General features: G+C 36.5%; 4 protein-coding genes across 4 annotated transcripts in view; all 4 read right to left on the reverse strand.

Annotated features, from left to right (window-relative positions):
* Window positions 1-687: 687 nt before the first annotated feature.
* LOC145776846 (kelch-like protein 25) lies at window positions 688-2,364 on the reverse strand. The gene has a single exon (XM_082588066.1). It carries the CDS (start codon window positions 2,362-2,364, stop codon window positions 688-690), a length of 1,677 nt encoding a protein of 558 aa, XP_082444192.1.
* Window positions 2,365-15,844: 13,480 nt separating this feature from the next.
* Window positions 15,845-17,248, reverse strand: LOC145776847 (kelch-like protein 25). Its single transcript, XM_082588067.1, has one exon. It carries the CDS (start codon window positions 17,246-17,248, stop codon window positions 15,845-15,847), a length of 1,404 nt encoding a protein of 467 aa, XP_082444193.1.
* A 6,033-nt stretch (window positions 17,249-23,281) lies between these two features.
* LOC145776848 (kelch-like protein 26) lies at window positions 23,282-24,013 on the reverse strand. Its single transcript, XM_082588068.1, has one exon. The coding sequence runs from the start codon at window positions 24,011-24,013 to the stop codon at window positions 23,282-23,284; it is 732 nt and encodes a 243-aa protein (XP_082444194.1).
* Window positions 24,014-24,214: 201 nt separating this feature from the next.
* The window catches only part of LOC145776860 (kelch-like protein 25), a 115,070-nt gene continuing 112,794 nt past the window's right edge, over window positions 24,215-26,490 (reverse strand). Inside the window, exon 2 of the mRNA XM_082588080.1 lies at window positions 24,215-25,200. The gene's annotated coding sequence lies outside the window, so the exon portion shown is untranslated. The remainder of the gene's footprint in view (window positions 25,201-26,490) is intronic.

Raw genomic sequence — 26,490 nt, forward strand, 5'->3', positions numbered from 1 at the left:
ACCTGTTAAAAGGAAGCGATAAACAAAACTTTCAATAAAAAAAATTGATTAAACAAAGTTTGAACAATTGTTTAACTGTGACAGAACAATAAACTACAGACCAGAGGTGACGAACCTGCGGCCCGTCAAAGAATTTTGTGCGGCCGGCAAAACGATTTGACAATCGCTCATGCATTAAAGACAAAAGACATCTCAAAACTGTTTTACGCCATCACTGGTACACCTTTCCTTTGCTATTTTCTTGCCCTAAACACCAACTTTCAGGGTTTAAAGTTAAAAAATATGAAAGATTTGATTTGTTTTTATTTTTTACTGTTGTATGTTGCGATTCTGCGTAAGATAATTTCAACTGTGTGGGTTTTATTACTTTCATCTGCCGTTTGTTACTTTTTGTGAATAATATCTTGAGTCGCTTCTAAAAGATTTCATAGTAGGTTACGATTAAAAAGTTGTGTGGCCGATAACTCATGTGTAATTGACAAAGTGGCCTGCGACCGCAACAAGGTTCGTCACCTCTGCTATAGACCCTACATAACAAATTTCAATAAAATAGAATGATTATGTGTGCATTAGAAAGAATAGTAACGAATTAGGTTAAAGCATTCCTTTCCACCAATATCAGGTGGCCAGATTAAATACCCAATAGGCAGGATTTGGCCAGCGGGCCGTAGTTTGCCCAAGTCTGAGCTAGATGGTAACAATCGAGTGATTAAACAATTCATCATCAGTTTGTGCAACAACCGTCCATTTGTTGATCAATGGATCATAACACTCTATTTCTTTAACAACGTTGTTTTCTTTATTAACTCCACCAACAACAAATATTTTTCCTTTCAACACACAAGCTGAACAAGCAGCTCGGTAAAACTTCATGTCGCTGGCATAAGTCCACTCATCCAAGGATGGATCATATTTCTCAACACTTTTTAGTACAGTATCGTCACCTTCACCGGATTGTCCACCAATCGCATAAATACATTCACAACAACTCGCAGCTGCAAGCCATCGTCGTGGAGTTTTCATGAGTGTCACAACTTTGAATTTTCTTTCACCACTTTTTAAACATTCAACAGATGATAGACACTTATTATTCCCATATCCACCAATGGCATATAAACCATTTTTGCACACAACCAGTGCATTTCCAGACCTGGGTAGCTGCAATGAAGGTAAATTCTCCCATGAATTAAAAATTGACATGTAGTATTCTCCAGGATCTCGAGACCCGACAACAACTAAGTTCCCATCAAACACGGTTGCTCCCATCTGAGACCTAGATTTTTTCAATGCCTTGAAATTCTCCCACTTTAATTCCTTTGCGGACAAATCCATTTGCCAAACTGATAATGTAGAAATGCTTTTTTCATGGTCGAAGTGTTTCACTCCACCAATACAATAAATATTTTCTCCCATTACAACAGCACAACCACAATCTCGACCATCTGGTAATTCAGGAAAGGTAAGTGGTGGTTCATCATTGCAATTATAAACTTCAGTTACTTTCGACAACGTTTCACTTCCACCTAAGCTCAATATTCTCGTGTTCTTGTCTGTTTGCATCAAGTTCTTGACAATTTTGTTTTGTGCTTGAAACATCAACTGACACAATTCATTGTTTTTCATCAGCAAATTTTCTTTCAAAACAACTTCTTCAAAAAATGGTGGTGGAAGTTTGTGAAGACCTACAAGTTTCAAAAGCTCAGGTAACGCACTGGCACGATTTCCTTCATCATGTTTGATCCATCCCAATAAGGCAGTGAATACTGAAGCTTCATTGACAATGGATCGATTTTGTTTAAAAATGCAATTTCTCAGATCTTTTTCATTGAAACTTTTAAACTCAAATGTAGTTGACGCTGCATCAAAATTTCTAGCAATGATTTCAACACTTTCAGTTTTCAATGAATTGTTTTGGAAGTGTTCTGCTATACCAAGAACAATAAAACAGTTGTTTGGATTAAGAGCTTCACTCACAAAACCAAAGCAGAACTGCTTCACATCATCAATTTGTAAGTAATTGGATGCTGCAATCAAATCACAAACATTCTCGTTGTTGATATCAATGTCTCCAGTGTAAATAAACTCAATCAGACTTTTCATTGAATTTCCATCTACACAGTGGATTTCAATGGAACTCTGAAATTTTTCTTTCATCTCAATTTTGAACATTGTTTCAAAGAAAGATGAAAAGCAAGACAAGACCATCCTGTTTGCAGGAAAACGATCATTCCCTGTGCATATTTCAACATCATTAAACAATCCTGAATGTCTGTTCTGATTCGCATATTCCAGTAAATTGGACTCATTCTCTCTCTTCCTCGATACTTGCTCTAGTTCAGTTCTGCCAATAAGTGAAAAGGACATTTTTTAAAAGCAATTAGATTGAAAGAATGACTAAAATACTGAATTTTTCCAGCTAAAACATAAAATGAGTTGATTACAATACTAATGCAACAACCAATTATTTTAATTTCAAATGCAAACTTTTTGATTTACAATTCATGTCATATAACTTTACAAGTACCAATGGTGTACAAATTGTTATCATACTGTAGAGGAAAAGTGCAGTAAAAAGCTAAAACACAAATAGAGTCACGAATTGCAGAGTCGAAACAAAACGAAAATACAAGTTATGTCGCAAACATTGCTGAAATAGCTAATTGGCCCCTATCTGAAATTGTTTTGAGGGCCAAATGAGTAGCCTACCTGATGGCCGCATTACATTTTTTCGTTTCAGAAAGCAAAGCTTGTCCCCCTGGTCAGTTCCGCCTAAACTTTGCGGACGAGTCCTACAAAATTTTCGATCCACACTTTCCATTCACCGGTACCTCGACTCCCCAACCTGGCTTCGCGACTTGATCTGCTAGTCCCCCCCCCCCCCCCCCGGGTGCATCTCAACACCAAATCATGCCGCTTCCTGCAGCCGCGGGTGTGACAGGCCTGTTCTCTAAAATATCTGACCTGGGTATGTTTATTGTGCTCTTCTCGCCTTGTCAATTCTTTTCTACCATTTAATTAACAAAATAACACAGTAAGAAAGCAATAAAAGAATTAACTAAGAATCGTAGAGTAAGATTGCAAAAATAAATAGTACAGTAGTCCCCGCTTATTACTACGGTTAATAAAGCCAATTTTTGTTGCACCCCCAAATTTTTTTGCTCTGATAGGCCCACGTAGCCTATTTAAAAAATGATAGCTTACTAAAATTTCGAATAATTGTAATTTTAGAGAAAAATCGCTTTCAAATATAACTAACTAAATAAAAATTCTTCTAATTTGTGTATTCTTGTCCATTTTTTTTTAAATTTAAGTCAATGTAATGAGCATGCCAAATTTTTATGCTAGCTTCTACTATGTAATATAAGTTCTGGGTTGAATGACCCCAATGTTCATGACCATTGCCAGTATATTTTTGATTAACAATCTTTGATGCTTTTGTCTTTCATTCCGAGAAAAGGTGTAGCTATGACATAATAGACCTGTCTATGCTATCACCTAGCCTACATTTGTGTTGTTTTCCAAACTGGTTAGAAAGTCTATTCATATAAATGCTAACCCAGAACTGCCAGACCCCTTACTCCCCACACACCTGATACTTAATAATTTAAAATCAACGTTATAGAACAAAAAATTCGAATAAAAAAAATTACAACTTTAAAATGATTGGGGGGCACGTGCTACCCGTTGCCCCTTAGACGCTACTCCAATGGGCCACATACTATTATCTTCGTACAAACACGAATATTTGACATTCGTAAGCCGTGCTTAAATATTATGTTCGGGATGTAAAGGTTTGTAGGCTACGATTATTTTGAAACATGAAGGTTTTAAATTAAGCATACTATTTTACAAACAGTCAAAATTTCTCTGAAATAATTGTACAAATAAAAAATAATGCAAGTGCTTTTAAATATCATCGTCTTCGTAATTTTTGTTCGTGTATTTGTAACGCGAATGTTTGCTGACGAACTTAAACCGTCATCTAGTAACACAAAGTCATAACAGTATAGGCTACTTATAAATCAATGAATAGCCTACTATCAGTTATAATTGGCCTTCTCAAGAACAAGTATGCTTTCTAATACTTTACTAAAATATATTGTACAAATTTGTTTTTTTTTCAGCCAGCCAAGCAATCAAACAAGTCATAGAAACAATAAAAATATCCTGGCAATGGCTTGTGAAAAAACAGATAGGACTTATATCCTACGAGTTTGTTTTGTCGGTCACAACTTTAACTTTCTAACTTCTGCTGAAATCATAGACAACAACCTCACTTATTAGTCCTTGCTTTAATCCCCAATGAAGTTCACAGCACCAAACAAAACAATAGGCTACCACTACAATAAGAGGTTTCATACAAAGTTTTGCTGTGAAATAACATAACTACATTTTTAATCGTGCTTGTCGCTGCATTATAACTACCTCCAGCTCTGCTACCAGCCATTGCAATAAGGGAACGTTCAAATATTACGTAACGCTTTTTTTTCGAATTTTTGACCCCCCCCCCATTTCCCATGTAACGCCAACGCAACGTTTTTTTCAACCCCCCCCCCCTCCCCCATGTAACGCTTTTTCACTACAAATTCAGCACAAAAACTACCATTCCGTACTCGAAAGCGTTACGTAACGTTTTGCTTGAACCCCTCCCCCCGATGTGACGCTAACGTAACGCTTTGCATAACCCCCCTCCCCCTCGAAGGCGTTACGTAATATTTGAACGTTCCCTAAACTGAACAACCACTGTACGTACAGTACATATGAACTTGGGTAGACAAGCTAATTCAAACAGTAGCCTAAAACATAAGCACCGCTTTCGTTTTTAACGGTTGACTGAAGCGTCAGCGCTGAAAATGAATCAGGCCTACTTCAGCAAAGAGAATACAAATCCTAGGCAATCCAATTGACGCTTCTTTTACTGTATCTAATCCGCGTGACGTAGCCTAGTCCTACACAAGATATCGCACAAAAGAAAATGTTTAAAATATTCTACTAAAGCTGTTTCATTCATTTAGACAGAGACGTGTATTTTTAAAATGTCAATAACCTTAAATTTTGCAAAATGAAAGTCAAAAACTTTAGTGAAGGCTTATTTTTAGAACAACAGCAATCAACCAAAAAAGCATTTTTTGTTGCTGGTAGATTCGATATCTTGCAAAATGTATTTATTTTTCGTGGCTTTATGTTACGACTTTTGAGTTTGTCACACAGAACGGCACCGTCCAAACGACCTCTTCCAATAAGATTAGACTAAAACAGGGGTGGACAACCTACGCCCCGATTGCAGCTTTTGTGCGGCCCGCCACAACATAATTGCTCCATGTATCCACCCCGTGACTACTTTAAAAATTGGTGTTTTTTCCTGGTTCGCCAGATGTAATTTGTGCTGCATAGGTCTACAGACGTAGCCTACTAGTTAGTTCTATGAACGCGTTAGGCTATGTAGGCTAAATTATTAACATTCATATTGTAAAATTATTGTGCGTGTGTGTGCATTAGAACTGTGTCATAGAGTTGTGCTGAGTGGGCAGGAGATCAGAAAAGATAAAGTTTGTAGACTAGCAAAGTCTTAGCAGCAGCAGTCCTTATTCTTTACAAAGATGGGCACAGACGGTGAAAGAAATACTCAAGCTAGTTACGTAGTGTCAAAGCTGACAACGGAAAACGTGTGTGGAAGGAGAATTTATAAAAAGAATGCCTGATCGTTTGTCCAGAGAAAAAGAGGTTCACGTTATCATCTTATCTTAATTATGTGTTTTGTGTGTATTTTGAAACGCGGGAAAGTTGAGTCTTTCTGTAACTTTTTTTAATGACAAAATTGTCATTTCTGTAGGGTGGCAATTGACTCGTAGACCGTATGGTCGTTTCGATGTCTCCCTGTCATTATGGGAACATTTGCAACTTTTGCATTATGTACTAGGCCTACTTGCATATTTCACAGATGTACCATGTTTTTGTTTCTGACAAGTAAACCATTGATTGATCGATGGATTATTTTCAATCATTAGCTTCTCCAAGGGCAGTTATAACAAGAGAAATCGAAGATATCTCTGTCAATTTGAGGAAGCTTAACCCTATCTTAATACGAGCTGCTTTCGTACGCGGAAAGCACATCACGGGCTATCTTAGCCCCGTTTTAATTAATCGCTAATAACGGGAGCTATAAAAATCACAGAACCAAAATGATTTACAAGGTAATAGCCATGTGTATTGTGCGTATAGAAATTAAATTTTTACTCAACAAATTTATTGAAAGAAAGTGCTTGAGATGAAAAAATGTCAGAAAGTCGGTTTTTATTCTAATTTTCCAAAAATGGCTTCAAAATTGAAATATTTGAATTATAACTAATTTATCTATCAAGAGTTTTAGACGTTTTTAGAGTGCATGAAGGCCTAAATCTGAACGAGCTCCTATCGAAGCAAGTAACTGCTTTTGAATAGGATGTTGTTCAAATACCATGTGACACCATTACCTTACTTTTTTCTGTTCAACAGCTAGTCAGACAGTAAATCAGTCACTTTTCACATTGATTCAACTTTTCTAGACGTTGAAACAATGTTAAAACAACTTAGCTGCCTGGTATGCGCTGCAAAATACAATGTTTTTGTTCTTGTGGCTAGAAACTCGGAGTCTCTCAATAAGCAAAAGCCTACAACCTCACGTTTGGTAAAGTTGACCACTTTGAAACTTAGTTTATGACACCCCTTTTTTGTTTTACTGAAGGCAAAGTTTTGGATGCTAGGACTTTGCGATAAATACAGGGGGAGAGTGGGGCTAGTCGGAAAGATTTTTTTTTTAATTGAAATTTAAAACAATTGGTGCATAACCTGACAATTTGGTGCATGTCCTCTATCATACAACCAAAAATAAGTATTGAGTCAATTCAGCTTTTAATGAAAATTTAAAATAAACAAACATACAATTGATTTTTCAACTAACCCCATGCCTGGGGTTAGTTGAAAAACGTCAGTTTAATGCCCACTAATGAACTGGATATTATTTTTTCAACCAACAAACATTTAGGCTACATGGGGTTGTAAGCAAATATGTTTACCTGCTTTAAAATCAAAATGCAATGAATTCTACATCTAATCATCGGAAAAACATTTTTTAATAAACGCATTGTTAAAACTTGTGATGCCGCATATACAGCACTTTCCAAGTTATTCAAATTAAAATTTTACAATGTATGTCTGCTTAAAACAAATACATTGGAGCTTATACTATTTATGATCATACCACGACGATATACTCGTATCGTACTACGTGGTCATACCGTTATCAAACCGCTTTCCAACTAACCCCACCCACTATTTTCCAACTAGCCCCATTGGCATATGACAAACTATTTTTCTAAAATATTCAAGCATGGCGCATTAGACTAAAATTTGTTTATGTCTTAGTGTTGCTGAACACCTACAGATGACACACACCAAAAAACTTCTGCCTATCTTTAACGATATCGACGCATAAGATTTTTTTAATACGCCAAAAATTTTACTTCGAAAGTAAGAAAATTGCCAGCCAAACAGGTATACCTTGACTCAACAAATCGAAACTAACATGGATTATGTGTTTTTATAAACTACTTCACATGTTGGCAGTAAATATTTAAAAAAGTTATCGAGAGTTAAAAAAATGATCATTTTTCAACTAACCCCGCCTTCCAACTAACCCCACTTTCCCTACTAGCATTAAATGGATTTTACTATTTTTCACATAGGCCTACTGTGTAACGAAGCCACATTGCAGAGCAAGTGCAAGACAAGCTCCGTCTGTATGCAACCCTACCAGTGATTTCCAGTTTCCAAAAGATGTAAACTGCAAAATATTGTAGGCTACAGGATATTGCACACTGCAAAAAAGGCGAAACCAATGCAAACTGCCAAAATGCTAAATATCGTTTTATATACCCTAAAATATTCCCTATGGAAAGTGGTCGGCACTCCCCTAGAGGGCGTGCCCCTGGGAACCACTGGTTTAAACAATCTATAAGCAGCCACAAATCTTTTGCTGGATAAGATATCGCAACTGTTTCAATTAAACTCTGAACATCTTTAAAGGAAAACACTATTTTCTTTACAAAAAATGTGTGATTTCCTTCTTTCTGAATACGGTAGTCTGTCACGCAAATACTTTTTCAAGAAAATTGTTTTTCTTCAGTTTTAGCGCTAAAAGTTTTGCAGCTTCTGTTGAAATATTTAACTCTCTTGTGAGACCATTCAGATAAGGTTGTGAAAAAACCTTGGAAGAATCTTTGCTTTTTTCCGAAAGTACTCTTCCATCACTGGCACCTTGCATAATCTATGCACATGATGCTTTGTTTGGGTTGTATAATTTATGCAATGGACATTTGTTGCGTTGTTGAACCTGTTCATTCAGTTCAGGATTGATCAAACTTAAAACTTCATCTTGCAAACGTTGATTACAAGTGTGATGATTGTTTCACAGCAGCATGTTTTATTTAGCTTATGGGTTAATAGCCGCGATGTGTGTTTGGTTTGTCGGTATATACTGTGGAAGTACTTTACTATATTAATATAATTTCATAACATTAGTTTGCAAACAATCTTATTTGTAAATGGACAGTAAATAAACATCACATTAGGTGGTTCTGGCTGAATGAAAGAAGTAAAGGAGAATAAAACGTTTATAAAATGATACAAAAATACTGAACAGCTAACCTTAAACCAAAGTAATTAATAGCTGGTAACACCACGAAGCGTCTTCTTCCTTCAAACAGCATGATGCATGCAGTACAAACATGTATGCAGTGCTAGTAGGCGAGTAATTTCATAACATCTGCTTATAAACAATCTCGATTTGTAAATGGACAGTAAAAACCACATAATATCACTAGATAACACTAAAAGGTGTCAAAATCGACACTTCAGTGCGCGGCAGCTGAATTTGTTCTCTTACCGCCATGAAATTTTATTCACATATAAATCACATAAACGCAAGGATTTAATAATTCATCATCAATGGCCCATTTGTTGAACAATAGATAGTAACTAATTAGATATGTTTAAAGCCTGTGCAGTTATAACATTGCCAAAGCAAGTTTCAAACAAATGAAACAATTCTTTGCAATAAAAATATTTTCTTTAAGACAAGGTCTAGAGCAGGCATGGCCAAATGGCGGATCGCGATCCGGTTCCGGATCTTTTCAACTTTTTTTGTGGATCTTTCAAGTTGGCTCTGAAAAAAATTTCAAAGTATTTATTTTAAAATTTGCTTGAATTTTTTTTTGTTTTAGTCTATAAGGCCTACATATATATTTTAAGGCTTTTATGAAGGATTCATAGTATAGGGATCGCCAACAATTTTATGCAATCAGTTCAGTCATAGACCTTGTGTCACATACACTGATGTTAATGGCAGTAGGAAAACCCAACTTACAGCTGAGTATGCATTACTGGTGCCTCAAATACAGATAGAGCTGTGCAGTCTCAAAGGAAATGAGATTTCTATTTCAGACTCAAATGTGTTTTGGTCATCACCTGTAAGCTTGGAAAGGTACCCAATTACTGCTAGGCTAGCTAGAAGACTACTTACTTGCTTTGGGTCCACTTACCTGTGTGAATCGTTTTTTTCAGCAATGAACTTTGTGAAAAACAACCACAGAACACGACTTACAAATACTCATCTTCATGAACTTGTAAGAATCGCTGTAAGTAGCAGAAAACCACGTTTCCATAGTATTGTGAAATCAAAGCCCACTCATCATTTTTCTCACTAATACCAGACCTGTTTATTACAGCACACGCCTTGTTTTAGATGTACACAAATAATTGCATGTTTTTTGTATGATGCAAAAGAAAAATGCACATCTTCATCTCATTGTGGATCTCTAAGTTGTCAGATTTAGCGGTAGTGAATCATGGCCGAAATTATTTGGCCATCCCTGGTCTAGAGTTTTAAACTGCTATATTTATGCTGAGTTTCATTACAACTCTGAAACCTGGAATATCTCAACAAAAATGGCAGAAAAATTAATGCTTTTGAAATGTGGTGCTTCCGTAGAATGCAAAGTAGGCTATTTCATGGCTTGTAAAGAAGACAAATAAAAAAGTTTTACACCAAGTGAACCAAACCAGACCTCTGTTAAAAAATACGAAAACCAGGCAATGTAAATTTCTCGGCCATGTAATAAGAAAGCAAAAACTGGAGCATCTCTCTTCAACTGGTTAAATTTTTGGAAAGCGGGCACATGGCAGACAAAGACAAACTCATCTGAAACAGTTTAACGACAAGACAGAAACAATCATCTATGCAACACATAATAGGAATATTTGGTCTAATTATTCATCTGAGGCCGTCAATGCCGGGTTCAGGCAAGGCATTTGAAGAAGAAGAAGTTATAACATTTGCATGGCATGAAATATTTTAACTTGGTAGTGCTATGAAAGTGAGTTCCATGCTTGAATCCAAGCATTGGGTGATGAGAAGATAAGGTTTTTGTTATACTAAGCCAACAGCACTTTTCTGAAATGTGAATAATTTTAAATAACCAGAAAAAGATCGCACACAAAAAACTGGGAAGACGAAAAACGATATGAGACAATTGATTAATCAACACAAAAATTAAAACACGATTTAGAATCAACAGAAAAACGTTCATGTGATTAATACGAAACTCATCAACTGATTCAGCAATCTAATTATATTCTGCATAAATTATGTTATGATGTTAAAAATATTTGTCTTTGTCACCATATTTTGAAAAATACACTCAGAATTTTGTATCAAGAAACGGAGTTTCTATTGTAGATGAAAATATTGAGAACAAGCAAATGATGAAACAGCTCATCATCTGTTTTACCAACAATGCTCGGATCTTTGAAATATCGATCATAACACTTTACTTCATTGACTGGTTGATAGGTTGCATCAAGTCTATCAACAATAAATAATCTTTCTTTTACCACACTAGTTGGGTATTCATCTCTATGAAATGTCATCTCACTGGCATAACACCATTCATCCGTTGATCGTTCGCGTAACAATGCATACAAACCACTTTGCAAGCGACCAGTGAAATTCAATGTCTGCCCCTCCTTATAATAGAGGCAAATTTTGTTATAAATAGGTGACTGATCAATAACATTCTCCAGACTCTTGCACTCCATAAACAGCTTTCACATATTCACTTTCACATATGACAAATAACATATTAACAAACCTATTAAGATAAAATGAAATACGGGAAATACCATGCTACCGGGGCAAACGGCGGATCTCACCAATTAAAAATGGAACAAATGAAAGATGTACATTATGCGTTTGCTATTGAAATTTTTGTGTTGGAAATTCAAGTACTTGCAACCTATTTTGTAGCTACTTTTATAGCCGAGAAGATTCTCGCCACTTGGCCACGCAACAGACAACGATGCGGTACTCTATGGATTATCTTCTCAGTTAATGTAGGGAAACTATTGCGTTTGTAAATAAATGAAGTGAAAACGCTTAAATGAAGTGAAAACTACCAACCTTTATAAAGATTCACTTCCATATATCGCTCGCAATATTACAGAATGCATTCAGATTTTTCAGTGTTAATGCTGAAATCAAAACAAAAATCACAGTTTAGGTTGTTTGCAGTGTGTTCTTACTTCCGGGAAGCATCAAGAGCTACAAGTTAAAATTTCGCTATGTTCTGTGTCACAATCAAGGTGCAATGCCTCGCGATGGCTTGCTTTGTATCTTCAACGAGCGTGTTGTTTTGGTTGTAGAATTCTGGTGCGATGTGTTATTATCGGTTATGACCTGAAGTAACCTCTGATTACGAAATCTGTATTATGTAAAATGTGTATTCTGGAATCATTTTCCCTACGTGACATTCTAGAGACTTCTGTTGTTTACATTTAAATGCTGTTTGATAGAACAATGGTTTTTTATGATGTAACCTTACGTAACCTTCTCGAAGTTACTGGACTGAACAACCAACTATAAATAGTGGTGTAGTTTGTGTAATGTTTATTATTATTATGAGATTATTATGAGTTGGTTATGAGAGTTGTGTTATGAGTTGTGGATTGGTAGTTGGTGCAGAAATTATTGTTGATTGAAAGTTGAAGTAATCGAATACAAGTAGATGAGAATTGGTGCTGATATAAATTGTGTTCGAAATTAGAGTTATTTGAGAAGCCGTTCGTTAAAGTCCTTCAAGAAGTTAGATTATCATTTCACTAGTAGAATCATTCGATATTTAATTGACTGCTTTTCGGTTTGACCCATTAAACTACGTCATTGAACCTTTCCAAGTCTTTTTCCTGGTAAGAGATAGAAAGAAATCGTGACATTCTGGGGGCTCGTCCGGAATAAACCGAAAAAAAAAAGCGAAGAATACCGCAGGATTTATTGAAAGAATAATAAATTAACAACAAGCTGTCAAAATGGCGGATGCCGTCAAACATGAGATGATTGATGACTTACGGAGCATGGCTGAACGAATGGGGCTGAGTGACAATGAAAAGTCTCAGTTTGTGATGGAAGAGTATCACAAGATAATGGCTTAAAAAGCTCAGCGAGAAGCTGACGAAAGAGAAGATAGAAGAGCTGCTCGTGAAATAAGAAAAGTAGAACTTGAAGCCGAAGAGAAGCGGGCACAGCGCGAAGCAGAAGCTGAAAAGAAGCGAGCACAACGCGAAGCAGAAGCTGAAGAGAAGCGAGCACAACGCGAAGCAGAAGCTGAAGAAAAACGTGCACAACGCCAGTACGAAGCAGAAGCTGAAGAGAGAAGAGCGCAATATGAATTGGAAAAGATAAGACTTGATTTAGAAAGACAAAAGCTGGACATTGGTGAGCGATCTAATTCTACTAATGATAATGCTCGAGGTGTTATTGTGGCGCAAGTTAGACGTCCAGATTTGCCATCATTTGTTGAAGAAAAAGATGAGTTGGATAGTTATTTGTTAAGATTTGAAAGATATGCTACAATAGCCAAATTGGAGAAGTCAACGTGGGCTACCCAGCTAAGCATGTTATTATCGGGACAAGCTCTTGATGTATATTCAAGACTTTCGCAAGAAGAGGCCATGAACTACGACAGATTGAAGTTAGCTCTGTTAAAGCGATACAATTTTACCGAGCATGGATACCGTCAAAGATTCCGTGAGGCAAAGCCTGAACGACACGAAAGCCCAGGTCAATTTATTGAACGTTTAAGAAACCTTTTGTTAAAATGGTTTGAACTTTCGGGGGCTGAACAATCATTGGACGGATTGGCAAACCTTATAGTTAAGGAACAATTCACAGATTCATGTTCAAAAGATCTTTCAGTTTATTTAATGGAGAGAAGTCCGAAGACTCTAGAAGATATAGCCATGTTGGCGGAACAGTATTTAGTTGCTCATGATGAGAAGTTGTCGACTGAAGAGACGTTGGTATTCGATAATGATGAGGAGCAAACAGATAATTTTAAAGGAGGTGCGGTTCCAAGAGAAGTACGTTGTTTTAATTGTAATGGCTTAGGTCATAAGGCTGTCAACTGCCGGGAGAAGGCTAACAAAAATCATCAGGAATCGAGGAAGTGGTGCAATCGTTGCAATAGGCAAGGACACGAAGCGAAGGAATGCAAGGACAAGTCGTTTTCCTTATCCAATCAGTCTGGAAAAGATAAAGACACGGACGTTTATCGAGGTGGTTGTGCGTTAATGATTCCTGAACCCACGCTTGGGAATGAGAGATCCGAAGAAATAATACCTGAAGATTACCTGCCAGTAGTGGATGGAACAGTTGGAAACAAAAAGGTAAAAGTTTTACGTGATTCTGGTTCTACGAGTATAATGGTGAGGTGAGATTTGGTTAAAGAAAGTCAATTAACGGGAAAAACTGGCATTGTGATGTCGATTAATAACACTTCAATCCAAGGACCGTTAGCGAGGATAAATATCGAAACTCCGTATTGTAGTGGGACTGTGAAAGCATTATGTTTACAAAATCCTTTAATTGATCTTATAATCGGAAATGTTATTGAGAGAGATTCTGAAGTTACTTGTTATTCTTGTGGCAAGAATGGTCACTTTGCTCGAGATTGTTCTGCAGATAATCAGCGACAATCTCACGATCACGGATACTACAAGCGCGAAGAACCGAGGAGAGGAGGCAGGCGACGACCATTTGGAGTTTGCTATCGATGCGGTAGACGCGGACACTTCGCCAGGGAATGCGTTGCTGACGGCGGACATTCGGAAAATAGACGTTGCCGTAACAACCATTGCTACCGATGTGGGGAAATTGGACACATAGCCAGGAGCTGCTCTTTTGATGAAAAGGCTTGCTTCAGCTGTCACAGAGAAGGTCATCTGGCCAAGGACTGCCCGGAGAGGAAGTGCTTCCGATGTAAGAAGATGGGTCATCTCGCTCGCCGGTGCACTGAAGACATTGAGGACGATGGAAACTTTCACAGTAAACGTAATGATCATTGTTTTGAGAAACGCTGTCGTTGGTAGATCATGCAACGATGGACTAATGAGAACTGTTTTATTGAGTAATTAATTGTTTTTGGTAATGTGTTTTGTATTGATTGTGTTGTTTGCAACAATATTCTAAGGGGGGGCGTATGTCACAATCAAGGTGCAATGCCTCGCGATGGCTTGCTTTGTATCTTCAACGAGCGTGTTGTTTTGGTTGTAGAATTCTGGTGCGATGTGTTATTATCGGTTATGACCTGAAGTAACCTCTGATTACAAAATCTGTATTATGTAAAATGTGTATTCTGGAATCATTTTCCCTACGTGACATTCTAGAGACTTCTGTTGTTTACATTTAAATGCTGTTTGATAGAACAATGGTTCTTTATGATGTAACCTTACGTAACCTTCTCGAAGTTACTGGACTGAACAACCAACTATAAATAGTGGTGTAGTTTGTGTAATGTTTATTATTATTATGAGATTATTATGAGTTGGTTATGAGAGTTGTGTTATGAGTTGTGGATTGGTAGTTGGTGCAGAAATTATTGTTGATTGAAAGTTGAAGTAATCGAATACAAGTAGATGAGAATTGGTGCTGATATAAATTGTGTTCGAAATTAGAGTTATTTGAGAAGCCGTTCGTTAAAGTCCTTCAAGAAGTTAGATTATCATTTCACTAGTAGAATCATTCGATATTTAATTGACTGCTTTTCGGTTTGACCCATTAAACTACGTCATTGAACCTTTCCAAGTCTTTTTCCTGGTAAGAGATAGAAAGAAATCGTGACATTCTGTATTTGCTATCTTCTACCACGAAACAGGTTCACTTGTTAAGTCAAACTGAAAAAAAAAGCAAAAAACATTGCACTATCAATAATAAACGTGATTTAAAAAAAAATGGCGAAAGAGCTACCAATATTTATATTTAAAGCAAAAACTTGGTGGTCAAACTAATTATTTTTTAAAGTGAACAGAAATGGAAACATGTGCTGATAGTATTCAACTTGAAAAAATAAACAACTCTCAATGACAAGAATAGCCATTCAGTGGTTTTAGAGATACAATTGTTGATACAAAAAAGTTGAATTGACAGCCCCCCCAACCTTCAAAGGGTTAAGCACATTAGATAGATTTTTAACGACAGTATATGGCCTTTAAACGTACATTGTTTTTAGATTAACTAAATCTACATGTTGATGATACAATTAATTTCTTTTGGAAACAAATGAAGTCAATCTTCGCTATTGTCGAGACACTAAACACGAATATGATTTTGAATTGTGCTCGTTAAGTCTAGTCTTTGAAGTCTGTTACCAACTTACCAGAATTATAAGATTTCACTTCCTACACACAAGTGATTAACCTAAAAAGGAAGTTTTTTAAATTCCATTCATTTATGAAACGACACAAAATATTGAAAGAATTAAATAGCAACAATCGAATGATTTAATAGTTCATCATCAGTTTTTCCCACAATGCTCCATTCATTAATCTGTGGATCATAACACTCTATTTCTTTGACTACGAAACCCTTTCCAACTCCACCAACAACAAATATTCTTCCTTTCAACACACAAGCTGAACAAGCAGATCGATGAAAATTCATCTCACTGACGTAAGTCCATTGATTAGTTGATGGATCATACTTTTGAACACTTTTTAGTTCCTTGTCCTTACTACTATCTCCACCAATTGCGTAAATGATACCATCACAACAAACAGCTGCCAACCATCGTCGTGGAGTTTGCATGGAACTTACAACTTTCCATTTTTCTTCACCACCTTGCAAACATTCAACGGATGACAAATACTCATCATTGTCGAATCCACCAATTGCATACAAATTATCTTTGCAAGCGACAAGTGCATTTCCATCTCTGTTTCGCCGTAATGGAGATATGTCATGCCAAAAATTGAAAACTGATGAATAGCATTCTCCAGGAGTTTGGTCGCCGACAACAACTAAATTTCCATCAAATACAGTTGCTCCCATACCACTTCTATTCTTAGTCATTGATTTCACTACTTTCCATTTCAATTGCTGTTCAGATAAATTCATTCGCCAAACTGAATATCTTTCAACGATTGTATTCTTTTTGTTGTGTTTGCTTCCACCAACATAATACAAATGGCCATGCATTACAACAGCACAACCACAATCTCGACCATCCGGTAAGTCAGGAAAGGTAAGTGGTGGTTCACCATTACAATTATAAACTTCAGTTACTTTGGATAATGAGTCACTTCCACCTAAACTCAATACTCTTGTGTTCTTGTCTGTTTGCATTAAGTTCGTGAAAACCTTGTTTTGCGCTTGAAACATCAACTGACATAAACCAGGGTTTTGCATCACCAACTTTTCTTTCGAAACAACTTCTACAAAAAATGGTGGTGAAAGTTTATGAAGATCTACAAGTTTCAAAAGCTCAGGAAACTCACTGGCACGATTTCCTTCATCATGTTTGATCCATCCCAACATGGCAGTGAATACTAAAGCTTCATTGACAATGGATCGATCTTGCTTTGAAATGCAATTTCTCAGATCTTTTTCATTGAAATTTTTGAACTCAATTGTAGTTGATGCTGCATCAAAATTTCTAGCAATAATTTCAACAGTTTCAGTTTTCCGTGAATTATTTTGGAAGTGTTCTGCTATACCAAGAACAATAAAACAGTTGTTTGGACTAAGAGCTTCACTCACAAAATCAAAGCAAAACTGCTTCACATCATCAATTTGTAAGTAATTGGATGCTGCAATCAAATCACAAACATTCTCGCTGTTTACATCAATGTCTCCAGTGTAAATAAATTCAATCAGACTTTTCATTGAATTTCCATCTACACAGTTGATTTCAATGGAACTCTGATATTTTTATTTCATCTCAATTTTGAACATTTTTTCAAAGAAAGATGAAAAGCAAGACAAGACCATCCTGTTTGCAGGAAAACGATCATTCCCTGCGCATATTTCAACATCATTAAACGATCCTGAATGTCTGTTTTGATTCGCATATTCCAGCAAATTGAATTCACTTGTTCTCTTCCTGGATACTTGCTCTAGTTCAGTTCTACCAACAAGCGAAAAGGGCATGTTAATCAATGAAATGTTTTAATAAAATGCTTGAAATACTGAATAGAAATTATAACCTGGCTGCAACATAAAAACATAGCGATTATAAATACTTGTTAAATTATTTTATAAATTTACAGAAAGGCAACAGGCGTGAAGTCTAATTTCTATGTTGACGTGTATTATTTTGATATGATGGTCAGAAATAAAAAAACAACTGAACTGAACAGTTAACATAAAATAATTGATTGGAATAAAACAAGAAAAGAAGTGCTAAAAACAAACCACAAGTAGCCTAATCGCCTGCCTGCAACTATTAACAAACGCTGCTGAGTTTGCATATTTTATTAGACTTATTGAAAGAATATAAATTAAGTACAAATTGAATGGTTAAGTTAACAAACACCTTCATAGAAAATATTAAAGTGATATACAGACAAAGTGAGCACACTTGTAACAATTGAGCACACTTGCAGCACACATATTTTGTTTCATTATAATATTTATTCATTGTTTGAAAGTTAATTGCAAATACAACAAGCACTCTTGGTAATAGAAATGTTGGACCCGTAACATTGCAATTGACATGGTAACGTTATAATGGCAATTGCACTGGCATTGGAACTTTACAATCAAAGCTTTAACACAAGACTTAGGTGGGTATATCGTCGTTGCAAGACACACAACCTTGATGGCTCTACTAAATAACTTCAATAGAATCACCTCAAGAACTACAAATTGCATCAATCATGTAAAATTACACATACTGTACTTAGTTTTACAGGTGACGCTGAAAAGTCTATGCATCAATGTAATCTCCAATTCGTCATCAGACAAACATTCTGCATTGATAATATTTGTTGTGGGAGAACATTTGTGGCTTGTGTGGAGATTTAGAAGTGAGCTAGTGTTTACATAAATAAATAAAACACTTTAATATTAAATACTATTAAATACTAACATAGGTTTGTTAAAACCACGTTTAAATACTATGAAGTCAGCTTTTAAACGTGGTTTTAACAAACCTGTCTTCATCATGTTCAATCTTTAAATTCTTGTGGTGGCTGTCAGAGAGTTAAGATCAAACGTTGAAAACTGTACTGAAGTTTCTTTTGAATCAGTTTTATTGAGTTTCGTATGTTAGCACAAGAAAACTTATCAGGGTGCAAAACAAGTTCACTTTACAACAGTATACTGTACGATACGCATATTTTAGTGTTGAATATCAACAATACATACGATATTACGCTACCATAATACAATACAAACAAACAGCACAATACAGATCACATAAATAGGATATAAATTTGAAAAAGGCAAAATTAAGATTGTATCGATTGACAATGGAAGATGAGTCGTAAAGTTCAACACGGCACTGGAAAATTAGTATAAATGAGTAAATTTGTAAAGTAAAAATTGACTTTATTTCACTATATTAAGTCAACGATAGTAAAACATAACTATAATTAATTGATTTAAGAACGATGTATTGCTCTACGCTACCAAGGTGTCCTATAGGACACCAGTCACTTTTGTTCTTGCTATAATTTTTAAAACGTTTGCTCTTACGCCGTCATACTTCTTGACTTTTTCTAAATGTTATTTGACATGTTTTATAATAAAAAACTTTTAAAAATACTTCTTCATTTCGTGGTTTTCAACACGTACCACTACTTTTATCATGGAGTCCTATTGGATGTATAGTTTTAACTGCCCAGAAAGGATACAGGGTCATCAATAATTATAATTATCATAACGTTACAAGAGATCCAATTCAAAAACTGGCAAAGGAGGCGAACGTGGCCTATGGAACCATGTTCACAGTTCTTAAAAAGGATTTTAAGATGAGCCCATTCAACCACATGAAGAAACGGGTCTGCTACTATTCGGTGAGTCCGATTCGGTGAGTCTGATTCGGTGAGTTCCTAACTTCTAACCCCTAACCTTAACCCCTAAACCTAAAACAGCAATGATAATTAGGCTACGGTACCCCATAATTAAAAAAAAAATTGAAAAAATCCCCCGTTAAGGGATCAGACTCACCGAATCGGACTAACCGAATCGGACTAACCGAATCGGACTAACCGAATCGGACTCACCGAAACGGGCCATTCCGTGAAGAAACAGTTGCTAAATGCCAATATCTTTGAGAAACGTCTCTCCAGAGCCAGAATTCTGCTGTTGCGCATTGAAGGAAGAGGCATGCTGCCAAACCTTGTATTCAGCGATGAGAAGAAATTTGATGTCCAGCATCATTTTAACAAACAGAATAATCATGTTTGATCAAGAGATGGTGACGTGGAACCCCGGGTAGTCACTCGGACACTAGGGGGGGCATCAGTGATGGTGTGGGCCGCAGTCAACGAATCAGGAAGGAGTCCATTGATTTTTGTGGACCAAAAAGTCAAATTGAACCAAGAAAATCACCGAAATGATATTCTTGAGGGTTCATTGTTGCCTTGGGCAAAGAAACACTTCAAAAAACGTAACTGGTCATTCCGACAAAATTCTGCTCCAAAAAGTTAGGAAAACTCAAGGAGTATGACCAAGCAAATCGCAAGAACGCCAAAAATATGAAGCGCCAAAACTCAAAACCGGTCAAAAATGACTGGTCAGGGTTTCTAGTGTTCCTTGTGCAATAATTTACAGGCAACATCAAAAATTTTGATCTTAGATAAACATCAGTAATCAGCAGGTACAAATTAGGTTATTTTTGGAGTCTGAGCAGCGTAACAGAAAATGATACACATTTTTTTCTCAATAGAGCATCGATAGTACATGACAACGAACTTGGTGAGTGCCAGAGGTGGGCACCTGCTACTTTTAAAGTAGCGCGCTACCCGCTGCCGCTAACTTGGGCCAAAGTAGCGCGCGCTACCGCTACCCGCTACCAATTTACAAAAGTAGCGCGCTACCCGCTACCGCTACTCGGGCCAACGTAGCGCGCGCTACCGCTACTTTTGTCTGAAATGACACTAGGAAACACTCAAGTCCCTAGTGACGCAAAAATAACCTTGAAAACGAATGTTATCATTCGTTGACGCTGTCATTTTAACGTCGTTATAGAAAACACATTCTAAGGGAAAGTTATTGTTACGCATCTTTCAAAAACTCGAGCATTTCAAAATGAGAGTCACTAAGTCCTGCCCGCTTTCGCTTAAGCACATCTTTTCCAACAGAGAAAAGTCTCTCCACCGCAGCACTGGAAGGAATGGGGGTGTTGTATTTAATGAACAGATGTTTTAACTCCGTATTCGAAAAGCTCAAGGACTTGCTCTTGTCCGACAAAAAGGCGTCCACAATTGCTGCTTCCTTCTGCACAGACGTTTCACGGGAGGCCGCAAACACTCCAAAAAATACATCCTCGGAGTCATGACTGGTGTTGGTGTCACTCTTTTCGGTATCAACCTGGCTTGATGTCTCCCGCAACAGTCGAATTACATCTATCTTGACTTTTTCTCGCAGTGCGCAAGCATCATCCGCGGAAACGTAGTGCAGAAATTGTAGCCACGACGTCTTGAAGAAGGGATGAAGACATGATGCCATAACGCATTTCATGTCGTTGAAGCACTTGTTGAATCGTTTCTTCACCCCTTCAAAGACTTTCACTTTTAACTCCTCACAGGTCACAAGATCACTGATCTCGGTCAACTTCTTCCGGCAAATTGTGATGGTTGGAAGCAAGACTCCGTAATATGCCTTGGACTCGCCCTGGAGAATGTCTAAAGCCTGGCAGATAGGCTTCATCACACGGAGATTTCGCCGAAGAAGTTGACGTCAGCTAGAAAAGACCGAAACTTTGCAACCAAGCCGATTATATAGCTGCTTGACCACGCCAGTATTGCAAAAAAAACAAGCATTTTTTACAGTTTAAATTAAAAAGTAGCGGGTAGCGGGAGTGCGCAGAAAAAAAGTAGCGCCTCTTCCGCTACCGCTACTTTGGAAAGACAATAGCGCCGCTACTCCAACTAAAAAGTAGCGGCGCTACCTCTACTTTTACCAAAAAAGTAACGCCGCTAGTAGCGCCGCTACAAAAGTAGCGCGCTACTGCCCACCTCTGGTGAGTGCTCACACTTTCATATAGATGTAAACCAAACACACGTCTACATGCCATATAGTGAGCAATTTTAAACTTCCTTTACCATTTAGCAGAGACATTAGTCCACAGGTGTGAATTATAAAGAGGCATACAATAAGTTGATGTTACAACCAATTTCTTTTGGAAATAAATAAAGCTAATCTTGGCTACTATCGAATCACTAAACACAAATATCATTTTGAAATGTGTTCATTGAGTCTTGTGTTTGAGGTATGGCACCATACCAAACGATTAAGCACAAAACTTAGCAATAATGTTTTAACATGAAAAGCAGTCACTTGGTGATGTCAAATGATAAATCAACAATGAACCCAATAGTGAATATAGCCAGAAGATTCTCTATGTATTTGATAATTCTGTAAAAGAATCGTAATAATGCACAGGATTAAAAAATAGAAGTAGTCTATTAATAATCTGTTTTTCCAAAATCAAAATAATAAACCACGTTTACAACTTCATCGATAAAATCTGACGAATACACAAACAAAATTAAAATGTTATCACACAGGCAATTCACATATCGCAAACGCTTAACTACAACATTTAACACGTTTCAATAATACAGGTTTGCTAGAAATACATTAAACATTCTTGATGAAATTAATAGAAAGTTTTGATACACAACATAGATGTGACGATATTAGAAAGCATTACTCCAGATTTACATACAAAACAATGACAGAATTACAAAGCTACATCCACGTCTGGTGCTAGATGGAATTATAAGAATTAGATGGCAACAATCCAGTGATCAAACAGTTCATCAATAGTTTGTGCAACAATTCCACTCCAATGCATTTTACAAGGTCTCATGTTTCATTTGTTTTGTCACGATGCAAGAACGGTCAAGCTTGATCAAGTGACGTCCCAGGTGTGAGTCTGCACACAAACAGTAGTTCGGTGATCCTTGTCTAAATGGCCGGTTGTTATCCAATACATGATAATAAAACCATTAGTGATGCACCGGAGGCAACATTTTGACCGGGGGCCGAAACCTCCAGCCTTTGGTAATATTTACTTAATATAATCAATGTTCTAACCTACCACTCTCAGCAAGCGCTCTAAAAGATACCTCAAGGCAATGTTTAGTAGAATAAAACATTCAAGAATAAACTTTTCAGTAGACTTCAAATTTGGCAATGTTTTCTATCCTATATATATATATGTAGAATTGTATTTAAGACATTGAAGATTTTTGACTTCCACATTCCCCGTAGCGCCCTATGCTGCATATGCACAACAAAGATTTTTGGGAAGTACATGACTTTGAGAGAATAGAATGAATATTTGTGAAGAAAATAAAACAAAAAAATACTTTCAAGTGACCCTCTATAGCTCACTGTTGTAAATTTGCAACACGTTGTACTGCTAAATATGTTGTGTTGGCCATTTTTGAAAAAAAAAAAATACACTATTCACAATTAGACTTTTTTTTCTTGGGCGCTATGAATTGACCAATGTTACAGGCAACGTGTATAGTATATGTAATTTATAGTATCAACATGTATAGCCTATATTGTTGTATTGCTGCAGTACCGCAATGCTAAAAAAAAGATTTATCCAAGGTCATAAATTTGACCACAGCCACTATTACCTCCGGCCCGAAGCAGGAATTGAAAAAAGTAGCCGGAGTTCGTTCCATCACAAAAAATCATATCACAAACGATGCGTAAATCAAACAACGCAAGGATCTAAATGGTAACAATCGAGTGATTTAGCAATTCATCATCAGTTTCCCCAACAACGCTCCATTTGCTGAGAATTGGGTCATAACACTCTATTTCTTTAACAACCCGATTCTCCTCATCAAGTCCACCAACAACAAATATTCTTCCTTTCAACACACAAGCTGATAAAGCAATTCGATGAAAATTCATCTCACTGACGTAAGTCCACTCATCTAAGGATGGATCATATTTTTCAACACTTTTTAAAATGGTATCATCACTTTTTCCAGCTTGCCCACCAATGGCATAAATAAATCCATCACAACAAACAGCTGCCAGCCATCGTCGTTGAGCATGCATAGGTCTAATTACTCTCCACTTATTTTCACCAATTTTCAAGCATTCAACAGATGATAAATATTCATCACAGCCGTATCCACCAATTGCATATAAACTATCTTCACAAGAAACTAGTGCATTTGCTTTTCTTCTTTGGTGCAATGGAGGTATGTCTTGCCATGAATTAGTAAATAGTGAATAAAATTCTCCTGGTTCGTCGTCGCCGACGATAACCAGATTGCAATCAAAAACAATTGCTCCCATGTCAGACCTTTCTTTACTCATTGATTTGATTTCTTCCCATTTCATTTCATGATCAGATAAACCAACCCGCCAAACTGAAGATTGCAGAAAGTTAACTTTGTCATAATCGTCGTAGAGTTTCAATCCACCAATATAATACAGATGGCCATGCATTACAGCAGCACAACCTGCATGGCGACCATCTGGTAAATTAGGGAAGGTAAGTGGTGGTTCATCATTACGGTTATATACTTCAATTACATTGAACAATGTCTTAGTTCCACCTAAGCTCAATATTCTAGTGTGCTTGTCTGCTAGAATAAAGTTCTTTACAATTTAATTACGTTTGTTACATTAAAAGTTTACAAGCGGATAAAATCACAAAGAGTCTTCTTACTTCAAACAGGATCATTGTTTTAGCGATGCAAATGGGCGAGGAATTTCATAACATCAACTTACTTGAAATGAGCGATCACATTAAGGTCAGTTGTTCATTAAGTGAAAAAGATACGGAAGTGTTTTCATCTTCATGGTAACCGTGAAGGTTTGACGAAGATGAAAAAACTTTAGTATGTTTTTATACATGTCAAAGGACTGTAAATAAACGTCATAATGGGTGATTCTGATAGAACCAAACAAATGAAGGAGCATAAAACGTTTATAAAATAATACAAAAATACTGAACAGTTAACCAATAATTAATAGCTGATAACACCACAAAGTCTTCTCTTATTTCAAACAGCATGGTGCATGCAGTGCACGTAAGTGAGGAATTTCATAACGTATGCTTGTAAACAATCTCAATTTGTAAATGGACAGTAAAAAACAATATAATATCACCAGTAGTTAACACTAAAACGACGGATGTATCGACACTTCATAGTCCGTGGCATCTGAATTAGCATTTGTTTGTTCTCTGCCATAAGAGTTTATTCACATAAAAATCACATAAACGCAAGGATCTATATGGCAACAATCGTCACGATTCAATATTTTTCGTTAGCGTGTGAGAGACTTTGCCTCATCTACAAAAAAAAGTTGTGAATACAAATGAAAGTGAACAGAAATGGAAACATGTGCTGATAATATTCAACTTGAAAATTAAACAAGTCCTAATGACAACAATAGCCATTCACCAAAACCGCAAGACAGCTAAAATGATTCAGCTAAAAACGTTAACACACAAAGAAACACATAGCGATTAGATGGTTACAAAAACTAAATGGCCTCTATGAAGTGAAAATTTGAGATTTTGCACAATTTATCAACCATAAACGTACCATGCATAAACAACACATTAAAAGTGCAAGAAATACCGAAAAGATGATGCCCATTTGATGATATTGAAACTAATCAGCTGACTAAAAAACATCCAAAATTAATTATTCAATAATCCGACTAGTGAAACAAACAATCACTTGAACTATCAATTAAAAATTAAAAAATCAATTAAACAATAAAAAATGTACGTAACGCGCTTGTATTGTGCATTGTGACGCAATAAATGGAGCTCCTATAGTTGACAGAAACGTTAGATCGCTACAATGAAATGATTGAACAATTTTGCACCAGTTTTCCCAACACTGCTCCATCTATTAATTAGTGGATCATAACATTCTATGTGCTTGACTGGTTGAAATGTCTCATCAACTCCACCAACAACAAATATTCATCCTCTCAAAACACAAGCAAGTAGAATTGCGACGAAATTTCATCTCACTGACGTAACTCCATTTATCAATGGATAGATCATACTTTTCAACACTTTTTAGTGTAGTGACCCAACCACGACCAGTTCGTCCACCAATGGCGTAAATGAACCCATCACAGCAAACAGCTGCGACCCATCATCGTGGAGTTTGCATTGGACTTACAACTTTCCATTTGTTTTGTTACTAGGCTCCAATAACAGGGAGAAAGAAACTAGGCACCATGAAACAAACGCTTGTAGAAATCACCGAAAAAAACGTTTCTGTCGTAACTCATGAACGGTGTTCCCTCTAAAAAAAGCAATGAGTTGGTTTTTCATCTTTTTGTGAGAGTCTATAAAACCGTATTTCTTGATTATTAGACAACTGTCACTTGCGGTGCTTATCAGCATGGCAAGAATTGTTGATTAACAACATTTTGCCGTACCAAACTAAATATTTTCATAATACAACCAGAAGTTGTCCTATGAAAATACAACCAGAAGTAATTCAACCAACACCTGTCAGAAGATATTTCATTTTCTTGATACAACAAGAAAATGTCTTTAAATTTACATATAATATTTTGCCAATTTATTATCAATTGAGTTGGCACACCGGCCTATTTTGCTAACAAAAACTTACTTAAAGGGAACACTGCTCGTGAAACACAATAACGGTGAAACGCACACTAGTGTTTACATGACACTTACAAACTTAAAATAAGCAACCCTATAATCACAGACAATTTCGAAATTCGAAAACAGACGTTTTAATCAACCACTGGGACAGTGTGGCTGGACATCGCATTGGAATAACGTTAAGCGACCAGCCACTTAGAACTATACAATCTGAATGGTCGGTGGAATCGTATGCAAAGCGAAAATATGCTTCCCGGAAAGTATTTTTTACCTTCATGGTCATTGACTCCTCAAAAAAAGTATTTTTGGTTATATCTGTACG

Source organism: Aplidium turbinatum, chromosome 9, assembly GCF_918807975.1.
Source record: "Aplidium turbinatum chromosome 9, kaAplTurb1.1, whole genome shotgun sequence".
Taxonomy (NCBI): Eukaryota; Metazoa; Chordata; class Ascidiacea; order Aplousobranchia; family Polyclinidae; genus Aplidium; species Aplidium turbinatum.

Coding starts and splice junctions, on each gene's coding strand:
- LOC145776846 (XM_082588066.1), bottom strand. CDS start 2,364: ATGTCCTTTTCACTTATTGGCAGAACTGAACTAGAGCAAGTATCGAGG.
- LOC145776847 (XM_082588067.1), bottom strand. CDS start 17,248: ATGAAAAGTCTGATTGAATTTATTTACACTGGAGACATTGATGTAAAC.
- LOC145776848 (XM_082588068.1), bottom strand. CDS start 24,013: ATGCATGGCCATCTGTATTATATTGGTGGATTGAAACTCTACGACGAT.